Source organism: Acomys russatus, chromosome 4 (assembly GCF_903995435.1).
Source record: "Acomys russatus chromosome 4, mAcoRus1.1, whole genome shotgun sequence".
NCBI lineage: Eukaryota > Metazoa > Chordata > Mammalia > Rodentia > Muridae > Acomys > Acomys russatus.
The window spans coordinates 6451698-6471336 of record NC_067140.1 but is presented as its reverse complement, the minus strand read 5'-3'; the positions used below and the strand labels follow the sequence as shown (position 1 = coordinate 6471336).

Genomic DNA, 19639 nt, shown 5'->3' with positions numbered 1-19639 from the left:
CCAGGGTTGCCCCTTTAAACCTCACAGTCTGTGGGTTTCACAGGTGTGTATCGATCCCTACTTTCTAATCCCAGGACCTTTTTGTTACACCATTGAAAAAATAGTAAATCAAACTCACACATATTCACAGCCACTCCCTTCTCCTCCAGCTCTGGAACAACACTAATATGTTGTCCATCTTTGAGAATTTGCCTGGCCTGGGCATTTTGTGAAAATGGAACCTGATGCCATGTGCCTGTGTGTGACAAAACTTTTCCTAGGGAGACAACACATACATCTATTCACCTCAGATGAGGATCCCATGACAAATCGTGAACCAACAAGTTTTATTGGGATTACTTAAAGGAGTATGGGTGGGGGGGGGGTTGTTTGTTTGTTTGTTTGTTTGGTTTGGGTTGGGTTTTGTTTTGTTTTGTCTTTTTAAGACAGAGTTTCTCTGGGTAGCCCTGGCTGTTCTGAAACTCCCTCAGTAGACCAGGCTGGCCTTGAACACAAAGATCCACCCGCCTCTTCCTCCCGAGTGCTGGGATTAAAGGCGTGTGCCGGTGAGGGGTTCCTTGCAAGAGCAGAAATGACTCACAGACAGCGACATCACCAAGGCCCTCCCCAGCACCCAGGTGACCGCTTGTAAAAGCTGGGAACCTGGAAAACACTGCACAGCCTGCGGGCAGCTCAGCTTTCTAAGTGACCTCCTCTAAACTTCGGCCAGGAAGTTTCAGCAGCTAGGCTGTTTTCTGGTCCTTCCAGGCAGGTATTCTGGTCTCAGAGGCTTCTCTGCAGCTTTTCTCCTCTGTAAGTCCTCTTTTAAAATTCAGCCTCCCGTCATCTGAAAGGGGCTCTCAGCTTCTATTGCTTATTCTGACAGGAAGGAACTTAGTGGATCTGGTCAGTTTCGGGAACTTCCTGAACCCTATTTTGAATTGTTTGTCTTTCTGCTTAAGGAGTTTCCTGTAGGATGCAATGTTTTAAGCTTGGAGGAAACTGTAACACAACAGTGCCTGCCGTGTCAGGATGGCCTGGCTCACTCACTTCACATGGTGTCTTCAAAGACGCCCATGCTGCCCTGAGCATCAGGACCTCATTTTTTTCTTAATGGAATAAATTGGTTTTTTTTTTTTTTTTGGTATGGACACACCACAGTTTGCTCTTCCATTCTTCACTTGGAGGACATATTGGGTTGGAGGCTTTTTTTGTAGGTTACTTCCTTCCCTTCACAGAGTGTTGAGGTCAGCCACTGTCATGACCCCTCAGTTGTTCCTAGAGGCTTTTAAATCATCTCACGGGTGTATATGTGATAGCTGGGAGCCCTTAGACATCCCGGCTCTTTGCTTCCTCCCCTGGGATGGGGGACCTTGGTGGAGCTGTGGGCACCTAAGTCATGGATTCCTCAGTGTGTGGGTTCTCCAGAACCACTCCCAGCTGAGGCCGCAGACGAGGTGCCACTCAGCCTGTGATGGCAAGGCCCAGTTCTCTAAGGCTGTGTCTGACCCAGAGCACCACCTCAGCACCTCAAGGGAGTCTCCCTCTGAGCTCTTCCTCCCAGGGCCCTTGTGCCAGCACACCAGCTCTTGTGAAAGGGCATGTTTTGTCACCCCACTCCTTTTTTGGAAGATCCGGGCTCTCCTGTTTCAGGCGGACTGGATGATCCGGGGCCCTGCTCTTGGGAACTGGCTGCATTCGAACTCATGTCCACCATCCTACCCCATTTGTCTTCCCAGAGCTCTCTACAACCTGGTTTTAATATGGAGTCAGAGTGGGCTGAGAAGATGTAAAAACACCAGACTCATCCATGCAGTAGTGGTGCATGCCTCTAATCCAGCCTGGTCTACAGAGTGAGTTCCGGGATGGCCAGAGCTACACAGAGAAACCCTGTCTTGAAAAAAACAAAACAAATACCCAAAACAACAACACAACAAAGCAATCCCCACCTCCAGCCAAACCAAAACCAAACCCCAGCAGACTCAGGAAGGAACCCTGTGGCTCCCTAGGAGCCAGGCCAGCATAACTGGTGAGCACCAGGCAAATGAGCAGTCTCAGGAAAAAAAGGTGAAATGATGGAAAGCTTCCGAACACCACCTGAGGGTCTCCTCTAGCCTCCACATGCATGAAAATGCACCCACATGCATTTGTGCATGCACACGAATGTGCACACACACATATGGACCCATGTGGACACACTTACATGCATGACGGAGCTAACTTGCTTCACTGGTAAGCTATTTCAAACTTCGGTGGCTAAGACATACCCCAAGTCAGTTATTCCAGACTCTTTGATGTGGTCCCTGGTATGTTGGTGTTTTCTTAAACTCCCCCCCCCCCCCCCCCCCCGCCAGGTAATTCTCCCACTATGCTAGCTCCACTCTGGCCCTCATCAAAGACACATTTTCTCCTACCAAGCCTTTGCAACCCAGCTAAGAGCTATGTCAAGAATTGGTCTCTGGTTGGCTTTATGTTTGCTATAGAACTCTGGTCAAGTCCCTGCCCCCATCTCAGTTTCAGTAAAACAGGGCTTTCAGGGCTGAAGAGCCCTAGGTGCTTTTCTAGAGGACCCAGGTTCAATTCCCAGCACCACATGGCTTCTCACAGCCATGTGTAGTTTCAGTTCTAGGAGATCCACTGCCCTCTTCTGGCTTCCGTAGGGACTGCACACATGTGACAAAAAAAGATACATGCAGACAAAACACCCATAAATGTAAAATAAAAATAAAAATCAAACAAACAAGGCTTGCCTTATGTCAGTGGCTTGCCTACATGGGTGGGGAATAAGAGGTGAGGGTTGGGGGTGAGCATTTATCTAAAGTCACTGGGGAGCATTTAGAAATCCAAGGGGGCAGCTCAACTCAGAAAGTTGAGAACAACCTATGTGGTTTCAAAAGCTGCCGGCGTGAATCATCCCTCTCTCGGGAGGAAGTGTTCAATGGAATCGTGCGCCTAATTGAATGACTTTTTTAAACAACAAGAAACTTCAGCACTGATTATTGTAGCATTTCCTCAAATTCCCCCACTGTGGGGCTTGCGCCGTTTTTGCGCTCCTGCCAGCAATAAATGAACCTTCTTGTTTAGCTAGAGCCTGCCCAGTAGGATGTGTCACTGGTGAGACCAGTCAGAAGCGGCAGTCCAGTGTGGGTTTCCTTTGGGCATGGCCATCCCAAGAGGGGCCAAGCCTCTTCTCAGAGTTAAGATCTGTCTTCCTTCTGTGAGCTCTTTTCTTCTTTGGAGCAAGGCTAGAACCTTGAATCCCATGCACACTGGGCATGCTCTTCACCGCTGAACTGTGTCCCTTAGCCATTCTTTCGTCTTTATTATGAGACAAGTTATTTTTTGTTTGTTTGTTTTGTTTTGTTTTTTCAAGACAGGGTTTCTCTTTGTAGCCTTGGCTGTCCTGGACTCACTTTGTAGACCAGGCTGGCCTCGAACTCACAGCGATCCACCTGCCTCTGCCTCCCGAGTGCTGGGATTAAAGGTGTGCATCACCACCACCCAGCATGAGACGAGTTCTTAATCTGTTGCTCAGTCAGGGCTCGAATGTATGATTCTCCTGCCCCACTGAGCCTGACTTCTATGCTCTTTCTTGTATTCCTAACCCATTTTCCTATTGCAAGTATGTTCCCCAGTTGGTTGTTTATATTTTAACCTGTCTGGCTGTCTGTCTGTGCATGTCTGTGTGTTTCTGGGGATGGACCCAGGGCTTTAAACACACCAGGCCAGTGCCATACCACTGAGCTGTGCGGGATGGCTTTCTCTCCTTCGTTTTGTTTTTATCCGTGCAGTTTTTGCCCGTGTGAGCAAATGTATCGATTCCCCTACCTCCAATGCTTCTGAGTCTGGGTTTTTGAATCTCTCTTTGCTGTAGGTTTCTCACCATCATTTCTGAGTCGCCTGTGCTGTTTCCAGTTTTGTACCCCATATTTTGTTCATTAGTGTTCATTCTGTGTTCAAGGCCCCGTGGAATGTCACTTCCTGTGAAGAGCAGATTTGCATGCAGTGTTTAGGGAAGAGCCCCTTTGGTGGCGATGCTGTTAGGGAGTAGGGCAGAGGTAGAAACTGAGTCACATCACATAGATTGGCCTCAAATGGAACTAGTGGCCCATTGGGAATGAGTCAGGGGGCCTGGGCTAGTCTTTGGATGTGTGTTCCACCCAGGAAGAACACATAAGGCTTGGATGCCTTTCCTGGGAAATGAACCTCTCAGTTCTGAAGCAGGGTGACACAGCACCCTTTGGGTGTCTCATCTGTCTGGTTCACTGCCCTGATCTCTACACCCTGAGGTATACTCAGGAACTCTCTGGGGAGTGGATGAAAGGCGAGTGTCAGCCAGGAAAACATGCATGCCAGTGACATCTGGGGCGAGCAGGTTGTGTTTATATATTTAGGGACACACACATATGTAGCAGCACTTAAAGATGGAGGCCACGGGTCTGAGTAAGAACACGGGGAGGGAGTACGTGAGAAGAGTTGGAGGGAAGACATCGAAGGGAGAAAATGACGTAATTATAGTTTGGGGGGAGGGAGCCCCAAAACACTAACAAAGATAAACAAGAGCACAGAGTCTGATTTCCAGCCACCAGGGTCACAGTGGCCAGACTAGGTGCAGCCACGAGGAGCCCTGGGCAGGGGTATTTTGTTATTTCCTTCCGGACCTCCGGGCTGTCTCCCCTGTGCACCGCATTCGGGCATCTCAGGCTCATCCCTCGGTTAACACATACAGGCTCAGCTGGGACCCTCAGTGTGACTCCGCTTTGTGACACCTCTTTGGATATGCATCGTCTTTGTGATCTTTCAGTTTGGTTTCTTCTTTCTCTCTTTAGCATTCCTTGAAGAAAAGAGGAACCCGATCTCTGGGGAAGACGGATAAGAAGCCTACTGCACAGGTACACCCTCAGAACCCTCCCGCCCCCCGCCCCCCCCCCCCCACTGCCCTTTCTTCCTCTTCCCCCTCCCATACATTTATTTTTTTAATTTTTTATATTTCTTTTTTTACATATACATTTTTTTAAATGGGTATCAGATCACATGATAGATGGTTGTAAGCCACCATGCGGTTACTGGGAATTGAACTCAGGGCCTTTGGAAGAGTAGGTGGCGCTCTTAACCACTGAGCCATCACTCCAGCCCCTACATATACATTTTTATTATTACACATAAATAAAATAAACTACATGCAGCAAGAAGAACCACGAAACCATCAGGAACTAAATGTTACATTCTCAGTGCTTTGGCTATTTGTATTTGGCAGCCTTGAAGAAAACATCTTTCCTATCTTGGTAAGTCTAAAATTCTGAATATAAATCAATATCTATCATATCTCTTCTCTGCCAACTTAAAACATCTATCTAAACCTAAAAATATCTTAACCCCTAGACAACTAAGCTTAATTGTAAGACTAAACTATCTGGTCTTCAACCCCATCAGAGACTTAAGGAATAAAACCTAATCATTACCTAAGTGAACCAGATGTTCAGGTTAGCAGCTTCCAAAATGAAAGAATGACCGAGGCAGTTTGCTGCCTGAACAGTCACCCATAACCCTCTATAACATTGGAGCATCATCGTCAGCCTTCTGCCCCAATATATCTGACAGACATCTTTGTGAGGCAGGAACTATTGAGGACTTGCTTACCCTGTCTTGGTTGGCCGAGTTTGGCTGTCAACTCTGCCTATATCCAAGCTTGCCCTTTTTAAGGCAGAATTCTGTCTCCTTTCTTCTCGGCTTCATTCCCCATTTTACTTCCTCCCAGCCCACTCTGAAGTCATACTGAGACACTCCTGAACCCACTAGTTGCTTACCCAACATAGGGACAGATAAACCCAAGATGAATCAGTGTCAGAGACCTTGAACTTGGACTCTCCTGCTTGATTCAACTTTCTGGTCTGTCTCCTCGTCCGTCCCTATTCTGTGGGTTTGCCGTAAGAATTAGATAAAAGCGCCCTGTTAGCACGGGTCAGGTGTAGAATCCTGTTAGCAGCCCAGCACTTTTGTACATTTTCCCATTTAGCAGTCATCGTGGGAGAGACCAGTGTTTCTGCCCACGTTTACAGGTGGGGCAACTCTAGCAAGAATGGCCATAGTCATCTGTCTGAATGTCCCCTGCTCCAAGACTCCCAAATTGTAGGTGGTGTACCCTGGCCTCCCAATACCAGTGTACCTACTCTCCATCCTGTGGCCTCCAGGCCTCAAGAGCCAAGCTGAATCACCCCTGTGTTCTCAGTCAGTACACCCCAGAATTCTGTGCATGGGTCCAACCTGACACTAACCTGCCTTGTTGCTTGCTGTCTGTCTCCGTGCCCATTGGGCCGCAGGAGGACAGCGCTGACCTCAAGTGCCAGCTGCATTTTGCAAAGGAGGAGTCGGCCCTCATGTGCAAGAAGCTCACCAAGCTGGCCAAGGAGAATGACAGCATGAAGGAGGAGCTGCTCAAGTACCGCTCGCTCTATGGGGACCTGGATGCGGCCCTGTCTGCGGAGGAGCTGGCGGATGCTCCGCACTCCCGGGAGGCAGAGCTGAAAGTTCACCTGAAGCTTGTGGAGGAGGAGGCCAACCTGCTGAGCCGGCGCATCGTGGAGCTGGAGGTGGAGAACCGGGGCTTGAGGGCCGAGATGGACGACATGAAGGACCACGGGGGCAGCGGGGGTCCTGAGGCCAGGTTGGCTTTCTCTTCTCTGGGTGGTGAGTGTGGAGAGAGCCTAGCCGAGTTGCGGCGCCACCTGCAGTTCGTGGAGGAGGAGGCCGAGCTGCTGAGGCGCTCCTCTGCCGAGTTGGAGGACCAAAACAAGTTGCTGCTGAACGAGCTCGCCAAATACCGCTCGGAGCACGAGCTGGACGTGACACTCTCGGAGGACAGCTGCTCAGTGCTCAGCGAGCCCTCGCAGGAGGAGCTGGCGGCCGCCAAGCTGCAGATCGGCGAGCTCAGCGGCAAAGTCAAGAAGCTACAGTACGAGAACCGCGTGCTCCTCTCCAACCTGCAGCGCTGCGACCTGGCCTCCTGCCAGAGCACGCGCCCCATGCTGGAGACTGACGCCGAGGCTGGGGACTCCGCTCAGTGCGTGCCCACCCCTCTGGGCGAGACTCTGGAGCCCCACGCTGCCCGGCTCTGCAGGGCTCGCGAGGCCGAGGCACTGCCCGGGCTGCGGGAGCAGGCTGCCCTGGTCAGCAAGGCCATCGACGTCCTGGTGGCTGATGCCAACGGCTTCTCGGTCAGCCTCCGGCTGTGCCTGGACAACGAGTGTGCAGACTTACGCTTGCACGAGGCACCTGACAACAGTGAGGGCCCCAGGGATGCCAAGCTCATTCATGCCATCCTGGTGCGTCTGAGTGTTTTGCAGCAGGAGCTGAACGCCTTTACCCGAAAGGCAGATGTGGCTTTAGGAAGTTCTGGCAAGGAGCAGCCTGAGCCCTTCCCTGCGCTGCCTGCCCTGGGCTCCCAGGGGCCGGCTAAGGAGATCATGCTGGCCAAAGACCTTGGCTCTGACTTCCAGGTAAGATGCCATGGGCTAGGGTTCCGCTAACTTTTATTACAAACACACTTTGTGCTGAACCAGGCACACAACAGAAGGACACAAAGCCTGTGTGCACACAACTTCACAACTCTCCCGCAGTGAGCAATCATGTGATCCTCGCCCGGAACATAACCAGCTCCGAGGCAGCCCTGCTTGATCTCGGTGCTAGTCGCTACCCCTATTCCCCAGGATGACCTTTTATCCATCTTTGAGCTTTATATAAATGGGATTATACAGACCAAACACAGCAGCACCTGGCTGTGTTCACTCAGCTGGCTAGTTGCTGTTACAGGAAGAAAAATGTGTTTATTCCCATCCAACTATATATAGACCTATTGACTCAGTAAACTGCCAAGTATGCATTTACTGTGGATGGAGATTGATTCTGAGGTCCTACCTTTTTTTTTTTTTTTGCTAAATTTTCCCCCTCATTCCCCTCCCCCCCCCTCTCTCCTGTCCTGTCCCATTAGGGCTATGGGGAAACAACCCCGGGGCCTCATACCTGTTCGGCAAGTGTTCATCCTACCATTGAGCCATTTCCCTGGCCCCTTCTTTTTAAAACATTTCTGAAAATTTACGTCTGTGTGTGTGTGTGTGTGTGTGTGTGTGTGTGTGTGTGTGTGTACATATGTGTGTATGTATGTCACTTGTGTAAAGGTGCCCGCAGAAGCCAGAGGAAGGTCCTGGAGCTCCCAGAGCTACAGATGCAGGTGGCTGTGAGCTCCTCGTTGTGGGTGCTGGGAACTGAACTCAGATCCTCTTGCACTTAACCACTGAGCCAGTTCTCTAGGGCGGCCAGCTACCTCAGCCTCCGACCCCCTTTTTTTCCTATCTCTTTGTGGTTTTTCAAGACCACAGGGGTTTTTCTGTATAGGCCTGGCTGTTCTGAAACTCTCTTTGTAGACCAGGCTGGCTTTGACCTCACAGAGCTCCTCCTGCCTCTGCCTTCCTGAGTGCTTAAGATCAAAGTGTGTACCTACCACCTGGCTTCCTATTTCTTTTTAACTAAAACGTTTATTACACTTATTTGGAGGGGGGGTGGCGGCACGGGGAGCCACTGTGCACATGTGAAGGTCACAGGAGCAGCTCTGAGATGGCCCTAGCGGTCAACTCAGGTCATCAGGCTTGGTAGTAAGCAATCTTGCTAACCCAATAAGCTATCTTGCCAGCCTCACCCCCTTTTGGTTTTTTGTTTTTGTTTTTGGCAGGGTTTCTCTGCGTAGCTCTTGCTGTCCTGGAACTTACTCTCTAAACCAAGCTGGCCCTGAATTCATAGAGATCCACCTGCCTCTGCCTCCTGAGTGCTGGGGTTAAAGGTGTGGGCCACCACTGCTAACCATAATTAAGAATAAATAAAATATAACTAAACCTTTTGATCAGTTTTTGAGAAGCTTGGTCTTAATGTCCATGATATGCTACCTAAAAAAAAAAAAAAAATCTAAAATAGAAAAGACACTTGTCAAAAAGTTATCATTGCAAAAGCAATATATAAACATTGAAGCCAAGATAAAAAACAAATGAGCGCCTCCTGTCCCTGCCTACCATTTCCCGCCAGTCCTCTGTAGATGGCCTTGACTGGTGATGTTCAGTGTAGCTGTCACATGCAGGGGCCATGTGGGGGTGGGGCTCAGTGGTAAAGCACCTGCCTTGGCAGGCCTCACAGTTTTCACCCCCAGTACAGAACAGAAACGAAACAAAACTCCCAAGATAAATTTTTAAAATCAAATTAACAAAAATGGCGTAGGATTGAACCGTAGCTTCTTGGTTGCGGTTGCACATTTCAGATGCTTGAGTCTAGCTGCATCCTGGGCGCATCCTTCTATTTTTTATTATTTATTTATTTATTTTATTTAAATTCATTTTTGGTGGTTTTTGGGGGGGGGTGCATCCTTCTAAACCTTGCTCGACACACACCCTCTTCCTGTGCTCGATTTTTGCTCTCTTTGCTTCGTGTTAGGGCTACTGTCGCTGGACGGTGTGTTTCCTCGCGCACTGTATTCCCTGTTTATTTGCTGGCAGAGCCAGATAGGAATCGGGTTCCCACTCTAACCATGTCAAGCCCGTGGATGTGATAGGACAAACAGAAGAGGGACCCGAAGGAAACACACACACAGGTTTTTTTTTTATCAACAAGGAGCTTGTCCTGGGTCTTGAGGAGGCTCAGATGGTAAAGAGAAGGAACGCGGCAGGTCCGAGGGACTGTGCAGAGGGTGCTGAGGCTGGGCCGCAGAGAGCATGGGGTGGTTTGGTTTTCATCCTGAGAGGGTGACAAGGATTTCCGCGTGTTGGCACTGGACTGCACATGTACAGTCCCGCATCAGCTTCAGCTCTGTGCCGCTGTGGCTTGGGATGGCTTCCTGAAGCAAGCGGACAGGCCGCGTTGTTGAGTCTCCCTCTTGGTTCGCCCAGAAGCAGAGAAAGCAAGGAGCGCACAGGCAGCGGCGGGGGATGGAATTGCTTGGGAAGGCCTTTTTCATAAGAGCCCTTCGCAAAGTTAGTGCTTGCACCGGCCTAGTCGTCCATTTTGGCCGCAAGCAGTTGTGTAGTGGTGGCAGTGCGCCCGGGGAAAGGCTGCGTCCAGGTGGCAAGGCTGATTCACCTGGGCCCCACTCTTCCTGTGGACAAAGCCTAGTGTGGAGCTGAGGCCTGGTGGGGACCGTTTGCAGCGCTCCTTGGGCCCCTCCCCGTAGCTCTCTTCTGCTTGTGCCCCTCACTTCAGCCGCCTGACTTCAGAGACCTGCTGGAATGGGAGCCTAGGGTCCGAGAGGCCTTTCGCGCTGGTGACTTGGACTCCAAGCCTGACCCGAGTCGGAACTTCAGGCCTTACCGAGCTGAAGACAATGATTCCTATGCCTCTGAGGTGGGCCTGGGCCTAAGTAGGAGGTTGGGTGGAGAAAGATTAGCTGGGACCTCCCAAAAGCAGGCAGATGGTGGACGATGATGATAAAAGTTTTGAGCATTCTGTTTGGTTTTATGTTTTGGACAGCCAGGGAAAAAGGGGGAAAAAAAAGGAATTTGAATCAATCCCTTGATCTAGTTAGAGGACGCTTAGCTGGACATGGTGCCTACCTGCAATCCCAGTGTCAGGATGCTGAGGCAGGAGGAATGCTAAACTGGAGGCCATCCTGAAATGACTAACTTAGGTAGCAGAGAGGCAATGGCGCTTGCAGAGCTCCGGTGTGCTGGCAGGGAGACCTTGGATAAGTCATTGTGCTCCCTCAGTTGTCAAGTTTGTTGCTTACAAGAACAGATCCCCTCATAGGGTTAAGGCCTGGCTTTTATGGGTGAAGATAAGGACAGTGTTCGTGACATGACTCTTGGACTCACAGAACCTGAGTGCAGATGTCATTTTGCTGGTCTGGTGGTTTGACCTTAGATACATCAGATTCCCATGGGCCCAGCTTTCCCACCACAGCATTTATAATGACTAGGATTGCTAAGATTCTCTAATCTTTGAGAGGTTCCCTGTCCTCCTGAGCCTGAGAAGCTCCCCGGAAACTGAAGGGTCAGACTCTCTGGTGACAGGGTCTGGAGGCCCTAGCGGCCATGAGGGAAAGGGAAAACAGTGCTTGGACGTGTAGCTAAGCCGTCACGCTGTGTTCTTAGCATGCAGAAGGCCCGAGCTCTGCTCCCCAGTGGGGACACAGATGGAAGGGGAGGGAGAGAGGAGAAGAAACAACCTGAGATGTTTCTATCTTGCTGTTTCTGAGAAGGAATTAAGCTTGTTTGTGTCAGCTCGTGTGCACATTTAATCAGTTTCGCTCACCCTGACTGAAACACGGCGCCCACCCTGAGCTCATGAACGATGTGCCAGGCCAGCAGCCTGACTTCTAAAGAGTTTTTGTTGAGCCAGGATCTTCTTCCTCAAGCTTACCATCCTCCTGCCTCCAACTTCCAAGTGCTGGGATTACAGGCACATTATAGACAGTTTGCCCGGCTTGGCGGAGATTTTAATACCGAACAGGTGTACAAGGCGTGCCTCAAATCATTGTAGACATGGTGCCAATTTGTCATATTATTGGCCATGGTTTTTTTCCCTCAGCAGGACACCTGCTATGCCTGGGACCGTTTCCATTTTTCTCTTCCTGCGCACTGTGTTAGAATAAACACTCCTGTTACCAGAAATATGTAATACTTATTTATTATTTTTTTTAAGATGGAGTCTCACTGTGTAGCTCAGGCTGGTCTCAAGCTCACAGGTTCAGGTGATCCTCCTGTCTCCTGCATCACTTCACTTCATCTGGCTAAAGATTTTGTTACTGGAGGAAAACAAAAATGTATTAATGGGGAGCTGGAGAGATGGCTCAGAGGTTAAGGCACTGACTGCTCCTCCAGAGGTCCTGAGTTCAATTCCCAGCAACCACATGGTGGTTCATGACCATCTATAATGAGATCTGATGCCTTCTTCTGGCCTGCAGGTGTGCATACAGGCAGAACATTGTATACATAATAAATAAATCTCTTTAAAAAAGTATTAATGGGATGGGCTACAACTCAGTGATGAAGCACTTCCTCAGCATGTGTGAGGTCTTGAGTCCAATCCCCAGTACCAGCACACACATGCACGCACATGCACTCACACGTATACACAAGCACACACATGCATGCATATACACACAAGCACACATATATGCAAGCACACTCACGCACACACATGAATACACATGCACATGCATACATGTGCACACACACAAGCACACACAGAGATAGGGGAGGGGAGGGAGAAGAGAAGAAAAGCAGGTGCTTATGGCTTTTCACAAACTGAACACTTTCCTCCCCTTTGGTGCTTTAAAGAGACAGGGTCTTGCTATGTTACCCGTACTGACCTCAAACTCAGCATCTTCCTCCTTTGTAATTAGCATCCAGCCCATAAGCAGACTCTAGAAAGTCCCTTCTGTGTTGCAATCTAGTCTTGATCTGAACTTACAAAAGAACAAGTTTTTAAAACACATCTTACATTTATGTGTTTAGTTAGTGTGTGGGTATATACACACGTTGTATATAAGTCAGAGGACAACTTGTAGAAGTTGGCTCTCTCCTCCCACCATGTGGGTCCCGGGGATCGAACCCATGTCCTGATGCTTGGTTGCAAGCGCCTTTATCTGCTGAGCCATCTTGCCGGGCCAAGAACAAATTAACTTGGTTTAGTTCTAAATCATTTTAAACCGTCATTTCCCAGAAAATGGAGATTTCGGTTAACTTTTTAAAAAAAATGATATTACTCCATAGTCACTGTAAGCCACAAATACAACTAAATCCCTGAGCAGACTCACTACATGAAGATACAAAGAAAGCCAAGATCATTGTGTCGTTGACCATGGTAAATATCCACATGCAACAACACACAAGACCGCATCTGCAACTGTACAGCTGAAAGGAGCTTTACACATATAGACCCATTAAAACACTTTTGAAACCTCGTTTATTATTTAAAGTGCTTCTACATGTTTAATTATAAACAATGAACTAGCAGGTGGTTGCAAGCGCCTATAGCCCTCAGCTACTTGGGAGACTGAAGCAGGGGGATTCCTTGAGCTCAGAAGTTTGAGAACAGTGTGTACAAAAATAAGTAATCAGTTAAATGTGATCAATTAATTAAAGCTAATCAGCTAAAGAGACTGTGAACAACTTTGTGACTCAGATTTAGTTTTCACAGTTTATTTATTTTTTTCTCTCTTGCAAATAAATTTGCAAGAGAGAGAAAAATGTTAAAATTATACTTTGGAGGACTTGACATGTGCCAATTCATTTAATTGTGAAGGTGACCCCCTGAGGCAAGGAGGACACTGTTGTGCCTGGTAGAGGACAGCCGGGTCCAGTTCACTGTTGATTCCCTGCTACTGCCATTCCGTGACCACAGCCTGTGTCCTCCCTAACTCCTTGTCCCCGTCCCCACCCCACACAGATCAAGGAGCTTCAGCTGGTCCTGGCGGAGGCTCACGACAGCCTCCGGGGCTTGCAAGAGCAGCTGTCCCAGGAACGGCAGCTCCGGAAGGAGGAAGCCGACAGCTTCAACCAAAAAGTAGTCCAGGTGAGTTTGTACCACATTCTTTTTTTTTTTTTTTTTGGTTTCTCGAGACAGTGTTTCTCTGTGTAGCCTTGGCCATCCTGGACTCACTTTGTAGACCAGGCTGGCCTCGAACTCATAGCGATCCGCCTGCCTCTGCCTCCCGAGTGCTGGGATTAAAGGCATGCGCCACCACGCCCGGCTTTGTACCACATTCTTTTTTCTCTTTTCTTCCTTTTCTTTCTTCCTCCCTCCCTCCCTTTCTCCCTCCCTCCCTCCCTCCCTTCCTTCCTTCCTTCCTTCCTTCCGAGGCAAGGTTTCTCTGTGTAGCCCTGGCTGTCTTGGAGCTCACTTTGTAGACCAAATTGGCCTCAAACTTACAGGGATCTACCTGCCTCTGCTCCCAGGATCAGAGGTGTGTGCCATCTGGGCTTGGATCACATCTTTTTTCACCTGTTACAACGTCTCCTTCAAGAACAGATGGTAAAGGGGCTGTGGGGTAGCTCTGAGGTAGAGAGTACTTTTGCAGCACGTGAGAGGCTCTGGGTTCTGTCCCCAGCATAGGAAGAAATCAAACACTACTAAAAGTGGGGTCCTCAGAAGGGGATAACACAGGGGAAACCCAAGTTTTCCCACCCCTGTGCCCTGCCAGGGTGTCGCTGAATTTGTGATTGTCAGCAGCTAGGCTGGACTGGAGCCTACGTGACACTGGGCCTGTTTAATCTCTTTGGGTTTTGCTTTGTTTGTTTGGATTTTTTTGTTGTTGTTTGTTTTTTATTTTGAGACAGGGTCTCTCTATGTAGCCCTAACTGTTCAGATATGTAGACTGGGCTGATTAGAATTTACAGAAATTCACCTGTCTCTGTCTCCAGAGTGCTGGGATTAAAGGCATGCATCACCAAGCCTGTCTCTGTTTTATCTCTATTAAAACAAAAAATAATAAAGACTTGGTATTTTTAATTACATATGGATGTGTGTAGGTATGTATATATGTCGGTGCAGGTGTCTGTGGATACCAGAAGTGTCAGGCTTCCTGTGATCTGCCTGATGTGGGTGCTGGAAATTGAACCCAGGTCCTCAGGAAGAGCATCCAGTACTCTTAACCACTGAGCCATCTCTTCAGCCCTTGTTTCATCTCTTGGCCTTGGTTTCCTGTCTGTGAAATGGCGCCCATATCAAGCCTGGCTGTGGATCACTTTGATAGTTCTGTAATCGCATTTATTAAGCCTTACTGTTGGGGCCGATGAGATAGATGGGTAAGGGCACTTGCCAGCAAGCCTTACAACTTGAGTTCGAGCCCCAGGACCCACACAGTGAGAGAAAACTAACCTGCTCTAGCCTTCTGACCATCACATAGATGCCATGGCCCCTGTACCAACCAATATACGTACAAAACAGTAAGTAAATGTAAAAACAAACAACCAAGCAGAAACCAAGAAAACAAAAGCCTTACAAAACGGCCCATATATAAATGGCATACTTTGCTCACATTAGGCCCTGCAATGATCTTTGTCTTGGTGGCGAGTGGTCAGATGTGCCGATGAGGCAGAGATGTTCACAGAGTAAGTGCGTTTCACTCAGAGCTAGCTGTACCTCCCAGGCCCTCGGCTCTCTGAGCCGTGACCCAGCATTGCTCCCTGGGATATTTCACGTTTCTCAGGCTTTCTCAACCCCAGAATGCCTCTGCTCTGCACCTCGCCCTCCCTATAGTTCCCACACGGGGAACATCTGATGCCCAGTAGATGCTCAGAGTAAGATGACATGATGGCCCGGGCCCTAGGTCGCTCCTCAAGCTGTTTACCTAGTATTTTGGGACAGGATTCCTCCCTGGCACCAGGCGCTCACCTGAGACCAGGCTGGCTGGCAGAGCTTTTGTATGGGCGCCCTAGTGCTTGTGTGGCAGGCACTTAACTGACAGCTCTCCCTCCAGCCCACTGCTGCTGCTTGTGAGAGCTCATCTCCCCAGGGTGCAATGGGCGGCTGGTGCTAGAAGCAGCGGTCCAGGAGCCACTTGCCCTTAGTTCTCCCCCTCTACCCTTCATCTGGGTCTGGAATCAACAGGGGCCCCTCCCTTGCTCACTCATGTCTGGACAGCTAAAAGAGGACCAGCAGAGGGCGCTGCTAAGGCGGGAGTTCGAGCTGCAGAGCCTGAGCCTCCAGAGGCGGCTGGAGCAGAAATTCTGGAGCCAGGAGAAGAACATACTAGTGCAGGAGTCCCAGCAGTTCAAGCACAACTTCCTGCTGCTCTTCATGAAGCTCCGGTGGTTCCTGAAGCGCTGGCGGCAGGGCAAGGTCCTGCCCAGCGAGGAGGATGACTTCCTGGAGGTACGGCCAAGCTTAGCCCTAGCCGTGGGCGGGAAGAAGGGGGGGGGACATGGGCCTGAACAGTGCCAGGTTGGAGGGTGGGTCACAGTTAAGATGTGGGAAGCCAGTGACAGGCTTTGGTTCATCCTGAGCCACCCATCCTTCCTACATGGCTCTGCAATGCCCTTTCTTTCTTTTCTTTTTAATTTATTTATTATTATGGATACAGTGCTCTGCTTGCATGTACACCTGCATGCCAGAAGTGGGCATCAGGTCACATTGTAGATGGTTGTGAGCCACCATGTGGTTGCTGGGAATTGAACTCAGGACCTCTGGAGGAGCAAGTCAGTGCTCTTAACCTCTGAGCCATCTCTCCAGCCCTGTAGTCCCCTTTCTATCCGGACTGCTTATCGGCGTCCCCATCCTTCGAAGGCTGGGCCTAGTGAGTGTGGTTTCTCAAACCAGGTGAACAGCATGAAGGAGCTGTACCTGTTGATGGAGGAAGAAGAGATGAACGCCCAACACTCGGATAACAAGGCCTGCACGGGGGACAGCTGGACCCAGAACTCGGTGTGTTCAGCCCCTCCTGGCCCTGCCTTACCTGTGTGCACCTCATCCATTAGTGATCGCTTCCTGCTGTCTTCCCAGCCCTGACTGGACACAGGATCTGCAGACGGTTGTTGGCTGCAATCTGACTCACCAGTTGCTCAGTGCTAGAGGGACACCAGTCATCCCAGGGTAGTGACAGAAGGCCAGATGGACTGTCAAGTCACAGGAAGGAGAACAGTTAGTTTGTTGTAGAGGGAACGGGGTTACAGAGAAGGGGGGGTCACATGTAGTGCACTGCATGGGTGAAGAGGGGCTTGTCGGATTCAGAATGGACGAAGGACCATAATGAGCCAAGAGGACCGTGTGCACAGGGGTGGGCTGCTGCTTGAGTTAAGTAAGAATTGGCAGATCAAGCCAAAGGTCAGAGAGGGGCATGGAGCCAGCTTCCCAGGGTTCTAGAGTGGGATGGAGTATAGGTGAGCAGTGTTTAAGGAACCAGGAAAGGGGACGGGAATCCACTCTGGGACCACTTGAGTGTCAGCTCAGCGAGGAGAGACCTGCAGCCTGGGGCCGACAAAACCTAGGGACGATTGTTACCCTGCGTTTGGGCAGAATAGCTGCTCCTGTAGTAGAATTCCCAGTGTCTAAGATTTGCTCTTCGGCTCAGCTATCCCAGGATGGGCCTTTAGTCCCATTTTACTGGTGAGAGGACCTGAGGAGGACTCTCTGACAGGCTGACAGGGCCCCAGCTGGACTCATGGGTGAGTCAGCTGTACCAGGGCCGCCCTCCCTGCCTTTTCACAGAGTTCCTGACCAGGCCTTACTCTGTCTGTAGCCTAACGAGTACATCAAGACCCTGGCCGACATGAAGGTCACACTGAAGGAGCTGTGCTGGCTGCTTCGGGATGAGCGCCGGAGTCTGACCGAACTTCAGCAGCAGTTTGCAAAGGCCAAAGCCACGTGGGAGACAGAACGGGCAGAGCTCAAGGGCCACGCCTCTCAGGTAAGCCTGCTTTCTTGTCGGGGGCATCCCTTTCCTCGTTCTCAGCCCAGATCTAGACAGTCAGGTCTTGGAAGAGGGTGCTAAGCTGTGCTCTTGGGTGCACAGGACCTCCCCCTCCATTTCACCTTGTGCCCCAGAGAGATTGGCAGGAATATAGGGTGCACTGTGGGCTCACAGAGTGTTTCCACACCTGCCTGGGTTGCGATATGGAGTGCACGGATACGCATAGTTGACCAGGCACAGAGATCGAGGCGGTTATTGATGCAGATAGCCAAGGAGGCAGGGATTAGGGCGTACAGCGGGACCAGGGGACAAGTTCACTAATCTGGGCAGCGGCACTCTGTAGGGAAGTGTCTTCAGGCTGGAAACATCGGAGGAGGTTGCTGTGGTGGAATCCTCTGCACACACTGTTAACACCATCCACACACACAGGAAGGCTTCCCCGTTTTCCGCCAAGCCTCACCCTGGTGGGGCAGATGGCTTTGTTATTTCTCCCAGCATCACCTGGGCTCTTTGACATGGCTGTGCCATATCGACAGCACGCGTTCACACGGGACTTCACTCACTCAGGGCTGCCTCTGCCCCCACACCTGCACTTGGTACCAGGCTGCGTACCCCTGCTGGGTATGTCTGCCTTCCTTATTGCTTTCTCCTCTCCTCATAAGGGCTCCCAGCCTCCTGCTAACCGGCTCTGATTTGTTCCTCATACTCAGATAGGGGTCTGCCCCTCCAGCCTGACTAAAGGCGCTTTCACCAGGCTCTCTAGGAGGCTGGCATCTGCTGTGTGCCTGGAGGCAAGCTCTTTCTCCACTGTGGCCTGACGAATGAGAAGGCAGGCTTCTCACTCAGAAAATGCTCAGACTTTGTGCTTCTGCAGACTAGGCCCCTGGTCTCCTCCAGCACACCTTGGCCTCAGGCTGCCTTCCTTGCTATCTGTGGCCATGGGAGACGGACACCCTGGAGGTCTGTGCTGGCCAGATGGCCAAGCAGGTCCAGCGGAGTTAGGTTTCTCTCCTGGCTATTGAGTAGCAGACCTGAGCCTCTGGTCTCCCGTGAGCTCAGTTCCTTGCTTTGTGTGGATAGACTCCTTGCTTTTTCTTGAGCCCCGTGCTCTCCTGCACCCTGCAGATGTCATTCTCTTGTCCAGAGTCACCTTCCGTTGTTCCCGTGGAACCCTCACTGCTTCACAAGCCCAGCCATTCCGGGACCTCTCGCCCTCTCACCTGCCTCTTGAGGATCCGCAGTCTCAGATCCACTGGGGCCAGTGGGTCTTGAGGCTGCCTGTTCCCTTCCTGCCTCCCCATGATGAGGGTTAGGCTGAGAAAACCAAACCAAACCAAACCAAACCATGCTGGACCACTCCTGACCCCATGTTCATATGTCCCCATGCAGGGCCTCTGGGAACAAGGTGGGGCTCAGCTTTCAGGGGTCTGGGGGTAGATAAAGAATGTCCCCCATTCATGGAAATGGGTGCTGCTGGGCAGAACCACTAAATGTGTGGTTGTTGGTGGCTGGAGGCTCTGCCTGTTGCAGCGATGCTTAGGTTAGGGTTCTTTCCTAGCTGTCAAGTAGCAGACTCCAAGCCTCTGACTCGAGGCTATATAAGATGTGCGATGGGGCTGGAGAGATGGCTCAGCCGTTAAAGGCTAGGCTCACAACCAAAAATAAGATGTGCGATGCCTACCTAGCCCCTCGGAGCCTCTCTGAGAGGCAGGAGGTAGCACTTTGATTACAGAGGCATAGGAAGAGAACATTGGGTTCAGGGTCTGGCTTGTATGTAGAAAGGGGTCCACAGCTCTGTTGTAAGGAGGATAGGCATGGAAGGTCCTGGAAGGCCTCCCAGGTATGGATCAGGAGCCAGTGTGCCCTGCCGCCACCCAGCTGGCTCTTCTTCCCACAGATGGAGCTGAAGGCTGGTAAGGGTGCCAGTGAGAGGCCAGGCCCCGACTGGAAGGCCGCACTGCAGAGGGAGCGAGAAGAGCAGCAACACCTCCTGGCTGAGTCGTACAGTGCAGTCATGGAGCTTACCAGGCAGCTGCAGATCAGCGAGCGCCACTGGAGCCAGGAGAAGCTGCAGCTGGTGGAGCGGCTGCAGGGAGAAAAGCAACAGGTGGAGCAGCAGGCGAAGGAGCTGCAGAACCGCCTCAGTCAGGTAAGGCTGCACGCGGGCGCCCGGGCAGCCAAAGCCAGGAAGCCTCTTCTGCAGTGATGGCTGGAGCCCAGAGCTCAGAGAAAGCAGCGGGAAGCAAGTCCTTGCCGCAGGTTCCTGCTCATATCTAA

General features: G+C 50.6%; 1 protein-coding gene across 1 annotated transcript in view; it reads left to right on the top strand.

The window, feature by feature from the left end:
- Soga1 (suppressor of glucose, autophagy associated 1) overlaps positions 1-19639 on the top strand; it is a 67907-nt gene that overhangs the window by 34539 nt on the left and 13729 nt on the right. Inside the window, exons 4-11 of the mRNA XM_051143661.1 lie at positions 4809-4871; positions 6300-7475; positions 10216-10356; positions 13402-13527; positions 15598-15828; positions 16273-16377; positions 17192-17359; positions 19260-19511. Of these exons, the coding sequence (XP_050999618.1) occupies positions 4809-4871; positions 6300-7475; positions 10216-10356; positions 13402-13527; positions 15598-15828; positions 16273-16377; positions 17192-17359; positions 19260-19511 (2262 nt within the window). The remainder of the gene's footprint in view (positions 1-4808; positions 4872-6299; positions 7476-10215; positions 10357-13401; positions 13528-15597; positions 15829-16272; positions 16378-17191; positions 17360-19259; positions 19512-19639) is intronic.